The sequence below is a fragment of the Cetorhinus maximus genome, chromosome 19, assembly GCF_964194155.1.
Source record: "Cetorhinus maximus chromosome 19, sCetMax3.hap1.1, whole genome shotgun sequence".
Taxonomy (NCBI): domain Eukaryota; kingdom Metazoa; phylum Chordata; class Chondrichthyes; order Lamniformes; family Cetorhinidae; genus Cetorhinus; species Cetorhinus maximus.
Window position 1 is genome coordinate 97,766,377 of NC_135897.1, and position 12,006 is coordinate 97,778,382.

At 44.3% G+C, this 12,006-nt stretch overlaps 1 protein-coding gene across 1 annotated transcript in view; it reads right to left on the bottom strand.

The window, feature by feature from the left end:
* Positions 1–469: 469 nt before the first annotated feature.
* The window catches only part of LOC144694058 (mannan-binding lectin serine protease 1-like), an 86,390-nt gene continuing 74,853 nt past the window's right edge, over positions 470–12,006 (bottom strand). The window contains exons 6-7 of the mRNA XM_078564421.1: positions 8,682–8,781; positions 470–905 (exon numbers count right to left, since the gene is read on the bottom strand). Of these exons, the coding sequence (XP_078420547.1) occupies positions 712–905; positions 8,682–8,781 (294 nt within the window). The 3' untranslated portion in view covers positions 470–711. The remainder of the gene's footprint in view (positions 906–8,681; positions 8,782–12,006) is intronic.

Here is a 12,006-nt window from a genome sequence, read left to right on the forward strand (position 1 = left end):
AGGGAGGAGAAGGCGTGAGGGAGGATGCGCGGGATATGGGCCGGACACGGTTGAGGGCCCTGTCAACGACCATGGGTGGAAAACCTCGGTTAAGGAAGAAGGAGGACATGTCAGAGGAGCTGTTTTTGAAGGTAGCATCATCCGAACAGAACTTTTTTGTTCCTTTGTCTGTGACATCTTTTGATTATCTGCTCCTATCACTGCTTGCTTGTCCCTATAACCACCCCACCCTCAACTTCTCCCCCCCCACCCCACCAACCTTAAACCAGCTTATATTTCACCCCTCTTTTCTTCTCCGCCAATGCTGCCAGACCTGCTGAGTTTTTCCGGGTAATTCTGATTTTGTTCTGCAATCCGGGTTTTGGTTGAAGGGTGGCCCTAGTTGTTGACAGGAAGTGAGCTATGGGAACGGGTGAACTAGGTGACGATTTGGGGGTGGGGTTGTCATGAAAATTCAGAACATACAGTAATACTCAAAGAATCTTTTTTATTAAAAGGCCCGATTCACACTTTGGTGAATGTTTCTGATCATCATTTTCACAGAAATATGTTGCTGCTTTTTGATGTTATAAATTAGATAATTTAACCAAAAGAACAAAATATTTAAAATTGATTGTTCTGCAGAATACTCATCCAAACCTGAAGTAAAAATTGTACAAAACAACTTAATATTTCTAAAATATTTTTGACATTCTTGCTCCCTAAAGTTTATCAAAAGTTCTTGATCTTTGTTACATTTTTGATCCACTCCAGGCTTTTCCTGACGTCAGAATAAACTCCATATTTGTTGCCCTCTCCACATCCGTCGCCCCACGACACTGTCCCTGCCAGGAACCAGCGATTTGTTTTTTTGTCCAGAGACACCATTGGACCCCCAGAATCTCCCTGACAAGCATCGCTCCCACCTGGAATAATCATCAAAGGCAAGTAAATTCACACATAGAATCATTGAATCAGAATAGTTACAGCACAGATGGAGGCCATTTGGCCTGTCATGTCTGTCTGTGCTGGCTCTCTGAAGGAGCAATTTTGCTAGTCCCACCTCCCCAGACTTTCCCTGTCGTCCTGCCATTGTTTTATCTTCAGGCGCTTATCCAATTCGTTTTTGAAAAACACAATTGACTTGTCACTATCACACACTAAGGCAATGCATTTCAGATCCTAAACACTCACTGCATTCCTTATGATGCCATTGGTTCTTTTGCCAATTGCTTCAAATTTGTGTTGTCTGGTTCTTGACCCTTCTCCCAATGAGAACAGTTTCTTTCTATCTACTCTTCCTCCGCTTCTCATGATTTTGAACACCTCCATCAAATCTCCTCTCAACCTTCTTGCAGGAGAACAACCCAACTTCTCCAATCTATCCACGTCACTGAAGTCCCTCATCCCTGGAACCATTTTTGTGAATCTTTTCCCCACCGTCTCTAATGCCTTCGCATCCTTTTCAAGCACCCTATTCATATGCCCTATGTGATGATATGTGCATATTTTCATATTTGTGTATTTATGTATATGTCCTGTATAGGTAAGGGTAAAGCTGTGTCTGTTTGTGCCCACAGTTAATCAAAGGCGAGGTTGTTGGAGTCAGGTTGCCTGTAGAATTTAAGGGATAAAAGAGTAAAGGTGTTATCTTCCTGCTTTTAGCGATGAATCCTTATGGTGGGTTTTAATTACAGAGAAACAGAGTAGATCTGAAATTTGCATTTGGGGGTGAATTTGATTTGTTGCTGTTCCATTTCAAAGGTGTCTCAGAGGTAAAAAGAACATTTATATTTGACAGGAGATTTGTGAGTAAACAGGGGCAGGCATTTTAAATTTTATTGACCCAGAAATAGAGAGGAAATAGGAACAGGAAAGATTTTAATATTTGGGAAACTGAATTTTCAAGGGGATATTTGAAGACAAGGGAGAACTAAGATGAAAGGGGTGAAAAGATATTTATGAAAACAGGGTTTCAGCTCTAGTAGTTACTGTTGGGAGGAGTCCCACTGAAGATAACTCTGGTGTTTTGGAATGTGCTGAAAAGCTGTGAAAATCTTTTAATTGAAGAAAGTGACTCAGTTTTGGTCCTGGGGAATATTTGTCCTGAGAAATAGTTTGTTTCAAATCTCCCTTTGGAAAACCCACATCAGCGTAGATTTGTTCTGGGAAGTTGTGGATTGTATTTCTGTTTAAAGTTAAAGCAATTTCTCAATTTGGGGAATATTTCCTGGATTTTATGGTTAAGAATCTATAAGGACTGCTGCCAAAAAGATAGTTTTATTCTGTATTTTTGATAAAGCATTTTAGGGATTATTCTGTAAGATTTTTTTTCCTAACTGTGTCTCTCTAACTTGTGTGTTTAAGTTTTTTTTTCCTTTTCTTTCAATAAACGTTTTAATCCTTCAAATTTTAAAAGTTATCACTGGAGTCCTGTGCTTTTGTGATCAGTAGTCTTCCCTCCTGGTTTCTACAATGCAGAAATAAAAATTATGATCAGCCAAGACGGATTTCAATCTGAGACCTGGCTTGCTCAGCATTAACATCAGCTACGGTCGTAACACTTATTAACCACTTTCTCAACCTGCCGTGGGGCAGTCTCAGGATAAGGATCAGGATCATTTAGATCTGAGGAGAAATTTCTTCACCCGAGTGTTGGTGAACCTTGATCTTTGTTACATTTTTGATCCACACAAGGCTTTTCTTGCCAGTACCATGGAGCAAAGCACCCCCACAGGCGTGATCAATGTCTGGCAATTTCAGTCCAATGCTTTCAACGTAACTGAATTGGACACTCCAGGAAGCTGTGCAAAGACAAAACATCAAAACACACAGAAGATTCCAAGAGGATTCATGAGGTCCAGACAGCACACCAAACGGACACACAACCATGCTTCCTGGGCGAGGTCAAAGATCCTGGGCTTTTGTTCTGGAACATCGACAGCTCAGTTAATGGCTGCCTCACAACTGTAAATGGGAACTAGTGGAACAGTCCTATTGGACAGAGAACCATGGCTGGGAGACCTCTGTCTATAAACAACAGACACGCCACTCTATGGGCCCAGAGAAATCCAACTTCCGGTCATAGGCATGATTCTGGAACCACTAAGGTATGGTGGCAAACAAATCTTCGAGCTGATGTAAATCATCCATAACCAGCCCTTTTCTCTCTTGAGCAGAGATGCCTGTGTCACTCTGCATCTCCTCAAAACAACAGAAGATGTCAAGACAACCAGTGCAGCAAATGATACAGAACTGCAAGTTCTTGAGATCTCCAACAAGAAAGATTCTCTTGACTGGGACTTTAGCTCTGACTTGTCTTCTCTCTTTGCAGAGCAAGTTTGTCTACTTTAGGTACATGTGTCAGAAGCCCCTCATTGATCAGACTAGTCAACCACTCCGATGGTTACCACAAGTAAATGACAGCCAATAGAGGAACCAACAATGAGAAAAGCCTCAACCCCTGCCTCCGACACCAGTTGGAGAGATAAACCCTGAGACCACAGAGCAGACGCTGAAATCTCCAGCCAGCATAACAGTGCCACATGTGATGTCGCAGCCATCCATTGTCGACAGCACACCACACAGCCAAACACAAATGAGAGCTTACTACCAAGTCACACCTTCACAACAGAAAGAGACACCTTCCATCTGGGTGTGTATCATGTGAGCCACACAAAGGATGAGAAATAAACACTGTAAAGACAAGCCCAGAGCTCATCTGCTCTGTAAAGAACGGGATAAACCAACCACCATCTATCACCACAATTGGGGAATTGACAAAGAGTGATTCAATGCCAAAGAACGAAAGAAGAGGATGAAATCCCAGGTGCCAGAGCAACCTCCAATTCAACAAAGTATACCTGCAGCGACCAAGCCTCCCACTCCTCTGACAGTGGTGCGAACAATGGAAGGCGTTAAGGCCTTCAGACCGCCTGAACCAATGAACTCAGAGACTTGGGGGTGGGGGTGGATATTGGGTTGTAGTAATGTAATTACATGGGGTAAACTGGGATAACATAAATACGCTGGATAAAGATTTGGGGGTAGGTGTAGTATAAGGGTCTGGCACATAGACTTAACATAGGACTGAGCACAGTGCCACCCACATTGTGATGTAAGAGAACACATGACTCACACTTAGGGTTCAGTGTATTGTTGGACAGAGCCCTGTGTAGGAGCAAGCATGGAGACAGCTCCTGGCTTAGACCTTCACTGTAGCTATGTTTCTAGTAGCTAATAAATACTTACTGTTGAACTACCTAAGATTACGAATACCTTAAGCCCTACCAAACTACACCAAACATCTTACAACAGTCTCCATTTTTACTACAATATCATATCCACAAATGGTTACCTGCCCCTGCAGCTCACCAATCTTAGTTATCATACCCATGTAAACTTTTACTAATTCCCAGTCCAGTGCTCTCTCTTTCTTTCAATCCTTTGTGCACCTTGTTTCTTCTTTTTAATGCAACATCCTAGTTCCCACCTGGAGGGAGAGTAATTAAAAACTTATTTATATTTACTGCTGTTTCAGTTGTCAAGAAAACAAGGAATTGTAATATTTTTCTCCTGGTAGAAACCCTGGCTTTTTTCCTTCTGTACTGGAAGTCAGGCTGAAATTAAATTAAGAGCTAGAGGGACGGCAAGGGTCTAAGGTCAACTGTAACAGTGGTTTTGGTATGTTAATGAACCGAAAGGAACTTCAATCAGAGTTTTAAATAAAGCAATAACAGGAATAGTTTTGAATTGAGTTGTTTTAGTTCAAAGGGGGATATGCAGGTTATAGAAAGGTGTAAGGAAATAAGGTAAAGATAGGATAAGCTTGTTTTTACAAGTCTAAGAGCTAAAATAAAGAACAATTTAATCAATTCTGGGAAGAAAGCATTTATGAAGAAACTAGTTGAGATAATAGAGAGATCAAAGGGAAGGATCGCATTTACGAAAATACTGAAGCCTATGTGAGGGGGTAGCTGTTTAGATCTCCCAGAAGACATCAGGGTAACTAGTCAGAACTCCCAGAAGACACTGTGAACAAGACCAGACTGGGAGAACCAGTTGCTGTCAGCCTCAGAGGACACCCAAAGGAAAAAGCACTGTGTGGTAAAAATTACTGGAATTCTATAAGTTCTAAAATCTATAAGGATAGTTGCTGAACATAAAAGGGGAAGGTTAGCTCTGAGAGTAGTTAAGATTTGTGGAACTGTTTTAAAGTACTGTTTACTGTGCGAAGCCATTTGTGTGTTTAAGTGTAATTGTGTTTTATTTATTTTTCTTCTTTTAATAAATGTTTACTATAAAATCATCACAAGTAGTCAGGGAAATCAAGTCCTGATTTCAGGACCGCTCCTCCTACTCTCCAAATTGCAAAAATCATTTTGGCAGTTGTTTCAAGTTTCCCTCTGGGATTTGAGCAGCTCAGCATTTACCATCCGCTGTGCAGTAACACAGTATATATTTCTTATCATGTTATATAGTTTAAAACTACTGTCCCTGAGGCAGTCTTGACCTGTGGTAACACACTCCGTCATCAATGTCAGAAGGTTGTAGGCCCAAGCCCCACTCCAGAGATTTGATCACATGTGGAGCAGGGGAGTTCTCTTTGATTTCATAGCAAATATCAACCAATATCTAAACAGACAATCTGCCATTTATCTCACTACTTTTTGTGGAATCGTACTGACTTTATGAAGAGAAGTCAGTTGATGAAGCTGAGGGAGGGCTTGAGGTTCAAATTTTTGTCATTGTGCCACTGGACTTTACACACAAATCTGGTTACAATAATGGTACTGTTGCTATAGAAATGTGAGAGGTGAGTATTTATCATCCAATATGGAGCAGATCAATAATGCATTTCATGCAAAATGTAAGGAATTAAATGTTATAAATATTCCGTGTTTTTATTTGCCTTTTTTATTTGTTGCCTGTGTTCACAATCCCATTCCTCCATTCTATTTCATGCTTTTCCCTCTCTTCAGTCTGTAGCCAAGATGTGTGGCCTGCCTTGTGTGTGGATATAAGCTGGTGTGAGATGTGTGTCATTGTGAGCTGGGGGGTCAATCACTTCTGTATGAGAATGAGTGTGGCCTGGTGTGGGTCACATATGAGCTGGTGTGAGGTGCATGTGTAAGTGTGAGCTGCTCATGAAGCACTCACCATGATTAAAGGTTGTTGATGGACTTGAGTTGAAAGTCTGTAACGTAGGTGAGGTGAAAACTGATGGCTACAGCATTAGCCATGGTCTCTACGTTCCCTGAGTGTAGCATCAGCCTTTACATCTTCAACATAGTAAGAATATTCAGGAGAGGGGAAATCAGTTCCTAAAGCATATGAGGTGTTCAGTGGTAGGATCACTACAGCTCTGGCACTGACTGGTGCCCTGACTACTAACATGGAAAGACAACATACTATAAATGGCACAATCTTCAAAAGTGTAGATGAGCAGAGAGATCTTGCTGTCCACATTTACAAATCCTCAAAGTCAACATGGAAAGTTGATAAAGTAATTAAAAAAGCAAATGAGTTATTTGGGTTTATAAATAGAGGCATAGAATAAAAGAGCAAAGAGATCATGCTAGAGCATTAGTCACCACTGGATAGGTCTCAGCTGGAGGTTTGTGGACAGGATAAACACTGAGAATATGATTATCTTGCTCCCCAGAACTCAGGGTCACAGTCAGAATAAAGGGGTTGATGAGAGTGAGAATGAGGAGAGGTTTATTCACAGATGGTTGTGGGTCTTTGAAATTCTCTATCCCGGACAGCTGTGAATGGTCCATTGTTGAGTATATTCAAGACAGAACGGGATAGGTTTTTGAGTACTAAGGATACGGGGATGTTGCAGGTAGATGGACTTGAGGTAGAAGATCAGCCATGATCTTGTTGAATGGCAGAGCAGACTTGAGGGGCTGAATGGCCTCCTCCTGCTCCTGTTTCTTGGGCCTGAAGTTCTGTGGAGTGCAATCAGAGTTGGATTGTTACTCCACTTCGAGTTTCTTACCGGGAAATCCAGCCATTCTGTTCTCGCCCAACCTTCTGACTCAGGCTGGGTGAGAACTGTCTAGTGCAGCACGTTCCTGAAGGCTGAAGAGCCACAGGTAAGGAAGCCGTGCCCTTTGTTTTTAAGGCACTAGCTGCCGTGAAGCTGGTAGGTTTAAAGGTCCAGTCACTTTGAGAAGCCAGGTAGAAGGTAAGTTTGTAAGGGAAGTCAGTAGGATTGGGGAGGTTGGGTTGAGGGGGTGGGATCAGGTGGTTGGAGTGAAGTGAAGTGGGGTCGGTGCAGGCAATAGGGACAGAGAGGAGGGGTTCGGTTGGTCGGCGGGGGTCATTCGGAAGGTAGGGTCGATTGGTTGGGGGGGATTGGGGGGTTGGTTAGTTAGGGGAAAGGTTGGGTGGTTATTTGGGAGGGGGCTCAGTAGGTCGGAGGGGTCAGGTGGTCAGTGGGGAGGATCGGGTGGTCATTGGGGAGGTGTTAGGTGATCAGTGGGACCGGGTGGTCAGTAGAGGGGGACGGTCAGTGGTGGGGATTGGTTTTCAGGCCTCTGAAATGGCCTTGCAGGCTACTTAGGTCAAGGACAATTAGGGATGGGCAAGAAATGCTGTCCTTGCCAATGACGCCCACATCCCATGAAAGAATAAAAATAACAGAGGAAGGTAGATGTTTCGGAGGAGTGTAAATGTTTCAGGATTAGAGGAGATCACAGCGATGGGGAGGAACGAGGCCATGGAGAGGCTTGAAAACAAAGATGAGAATTTTAAAATCAAGTCATTGCTTGACTGGGAGCCGGTGTTGGTCAGTGAGCACAGAGGGTGATAGGGGAACGGGACTTGCTGTGAGTGAAGACAAGTCAAGTTTTTGGAGTAGATAGAGAAAAGATATTCCCTCTGGGTGACTGAGTCAATAAGCAGAGCAAAACATCTAGAGCTGAGGTGAAAAGTTTTTTTCACTCAAAGAATTGTTGGAACCTGGAACCCTCGACTTGAAAAGGTGATGGAAGCTGATTCCATAAATAATTTTAGAAGGGAATTACAGGGACTCGAGGATGAGGGACTTACAGGGTTACAGACAAAAACTGAGGATATGGGTCTAAGCACGAGTGCACAAGCACGATGGGGTGAATGGCCTCCTTCAAAGGAGTGGACAAGGGCCTGAATTCTGAATCTTGGCAAGGATTGCATATAACTAAGTGAGTGGTTTAAGAAGATAATAACAGGGGAAGTGAAACATCTTTTTAACAGGAATGTGGGTGAAAGTTCAGAATTTGAGAGACCATCAGGGTTGAAAGTAGAAGAGATAACTCAAGAGTTTGGGACCTTGAATGAGGGGTGAGAAGAGTCTCCTCAGGTATAGGAGCAGGTTTGGAGTTTTGGGTTGGCTTGAGCTTCAGAGTTGTTGTAGGGGAAATTATGTAGGGGCCTGCTCCGACTCATCTCTACAACACAAAGGTGTTGCTGGGATCAGATACTGTACACTGGATTTGAGGTACCTAAAATGTAGTTGAGGGTAGAGTTGCCATGGCTAACGAAAATAGCTTTCAAATGCCCTGGGCCGAATGGGCTACTCTTCGATTTCTTTTTGATAGCAGTGCCAATATTGCTGAACATAACATGAATGGACACATGTGCTGCTTAATAAAGTGAATGAGCCTGGGATCTGGTGGCACCTGAATGGATGGAAGAGACAGGAAGTTAGTGCTTACCTTGCTTCAGTCCTGCACAAATCATATCGTCTGTAACTTGTCTCTCGAGCCGAGCGTAAACATTCTTGCATTTGTCATGGTCCGCAATAGGAATCTCAATCTAAACAAGAAAAACAGGGACAGTTTGAAGTAAATTGTTGAATCAAAATGTACCATAAAACCATAGATATTTTCCATAGACAAAGATCATTCGATCCATTAGGCAGAATCGTCCCAGATTTGCACAAAGTGCGGAAGCGGGCAGGAAAAATGACGTTTTACTTACCGGCCTTTTCACGCCGTATTGTTCCATTCCCACCTCATTAATTATGCAGGCACAGGAAGCATGCCATCTCGGTGGTGGGTGGCCTCCGATTTGTCCGCCACACCATTACCTCGCCACTTCCTCACTTCCTAATGTTTGCAGCCCAGGAGGGCACCGGTGAAGACATGGCCCCAAAAGCCAAGAAGAGTGCAGCCCCCTGATTCAGTAACACATCCCTGGAACACCTTCTGGATGCCATGGAGGCCCACTGCAATGCCCTCTACCCCCACTCTGGCTGCAGGAGGCCCATCAGTCTCACCATTTTGGCTTGGGAGGCGGTGGCAGAGGTGGTCAGTGCCAACGCTGCACAGAAGAGGTTGGCCATCCAGAGCAGAAACAGGGTGAATGACCTCATCTGTGCCATCAGTATAAGACAACCATCTTATCACTCTAAACTCACACTCACAAGCCCATCACACATTCACTGGCACTTCACTCACTTGCAGCTCAAGGGACATCACCACTCACTCTCTCACACACCCTCACATCTCCAACTGGCCTCATCTCCTCTGGAGACTGCGTCCTCAGCCCTCACCACCTTGAGGCCATTTGCACAGATGAAGAGGTAACAGGAAAGGTCAATGAGGGTAATGCTGTTGATGTGGTGTACATGGACTTTGAAAAGGCATTTGACACAGTGCCACACAACAGACTTGTGAGAAAAGTTATTGCTCATGGAATAAAAGGGACACTAGCAACGTGGATACCAAATTGACTGAAAAATAGGAAGCAGAGGGTAATGGTCAATGGATGTTTTTTGGGCTGGAGGAAGGTTCGTAATGGACTTCCCCAGGGGTCAGTATTGGGACCCTTGCCTTTCCTGATATATATCGGTGTGCAGGGGACAATTTCAAAGTTTGCGGATGATACGAAGCTTGGGAGTGTTGTGAACGACGAGGAGGAACTTCAAGAGGACATAGACAAGTTGGTGGAGTGGGCCGATAGGTGGCAGATGAAATTCAGTGCAGAGAAGGGTGAGGTGATGCATCTTGGTAGGAAGAACATGGACAGACAATATGAAATAAGGGGTGAAATTTTGAAGGGAGTGCAGGGGCAGAAAGACTAGTGTGTTTTTGTGCATAGATCATTGAAAGTGGCAGGACAAGTGGAGAGAGCAGTTAATAAAGTATATAGTATCCTGGGCGCTATTAATAGGGGCATTGAGTACAAGAGCAGGGAGGCTACGCTGAATTTATATCAGACACTCTTTAGACCTCAGCTGGAGTATTGTGCACAGTTCTGGGTGCCACACTAAAGGAAGGATGTGAACACGTTGGAGAGAGTGCAGAAGAGGTTTACAAGAACGGTTCCAGGGATGAGAAACTTCAGCTATGAGGATAGATTGGAAAGGTTAGGAATCTTCTCCTTGGAGAGGAGAAAGCTAAGAGGAGATTTGATAGAGATGTTCAAAATCATGAGGGGGCTGGACAGAGTAGATAGGGAGAAGCTGTTCCCACTTGTAAAAGGATCAAGAACGAGAGGGCAAAGATTTAAAGTGATTTGCAAAAGAAGCAAATGTGATGTGAGAAAAAACTTTTTCACACAGTGAATGGTTCGGGTCTGAAATGTACTGTCTGGAAGTGTGGTGGAGGCAGATTCAATCGACCTATTCAAGAGGACATTAAATGATCATTTGAATAGCAACAATGTGCAGGGTTACGGGGAAAAGACAGGGCAATGGAACTAGGCCATACTGCTCATTTGGAGAGCCGGTGCAGACACAATGGGCCGAATTGCCTCCTTCTGTGCCGTTAAAATTCTGAGATTCTGGGTATGTCCTGTCCCACCGGCAGGTCAGACCCAGCAGAGGTGGTGGCACAGTGGTATACAGTTGGGAGGGAGTTGCTCTGGGAGTCCTCAACATCGACTCCGCATGAAGTCTCATGGCATCAGGTCAAACACGGGCAAGGAAACCTCCTGCTGATTACCACGTACCACCCTCCCTCAGCTGATGAATCAGTGCTCCTCCATGTTGAACACCAATGGAAGAAACACTGAAGGTGTCAACGGTGCAGAATATACTCTGGGTGGGGTCTTCAATGTCCATCACCAAGTGTGGCTCGGTAGCACCACTACTGACCGAGCTGGCTGAGTCCTAAAGGACATAGCTACTAGACTGGGTCTGCGGCAGGTGCTGAGGGAACCAACAAGAGGGAAAAATATACTTGACCTCATCCTCACCAACCTGCCTGCCGCAGATGCATCTGCCCATGACAGTATCGGTAGGAGTGACCACCGCACAGTCATTGTGGAGACGAAGTCCCAACTTTACATTGAGGATACCCTCCATTGTGTTGTGTGGCACTACCACCATGCTAAATGGGATAGATTTCAAACAGATCTAGCAACATAAGACTGGACATCTATGAGGCGTTGTGGGCCATCACCTGCAGCAGAATTGTACTCGAACACAATCTGTAACCTCATGGCCCGGCATATCCCCCACTCTACCACTACCATCAAGCCAAGGATCAACCCTGGTTCAATGAAGAGTGCAGGAGGGAATGCCAGGAGCAGCACCAGGCATACCTAAAAATGAGGTGTCAACCTGGTGAAGCTATAACACAGGACTACTTGCGTGCCAAACAGCATAAGCAGCAAGTGATAGACAGAGATAAACGATCCCACAACTAACGGATCAGATCTAAGCTCTGCAGTCCTGCCACATCCAGTCGTGAATGGTGGTGGACAATTAAACAACTCACTGGAGGAGGAGGCTCCACAAATATCCCCAACCTCAGTGATGGAGGAGCCCAACACGTCAGTGCAAAAGATAAGGCTGGAGCATTCGCAGCAATCTTCAGCCAGAAATGCTGGGTGGATGATCCATCTCGGCCTCAGCATCTTGATGCCAGTCTTCAGCCAATTCAATTCACTCCACGTAATATCAAGAAATGGCCAAAGGCACTGGATTGTGCACAGGCTATGGGCCCTGATAATATTCCAACAATAATACTGAAGATTTGTGGTCCAGAACTTGCCGCGTCCCTAGCCAAGCTGTTCCAGTACAGCTACAACACT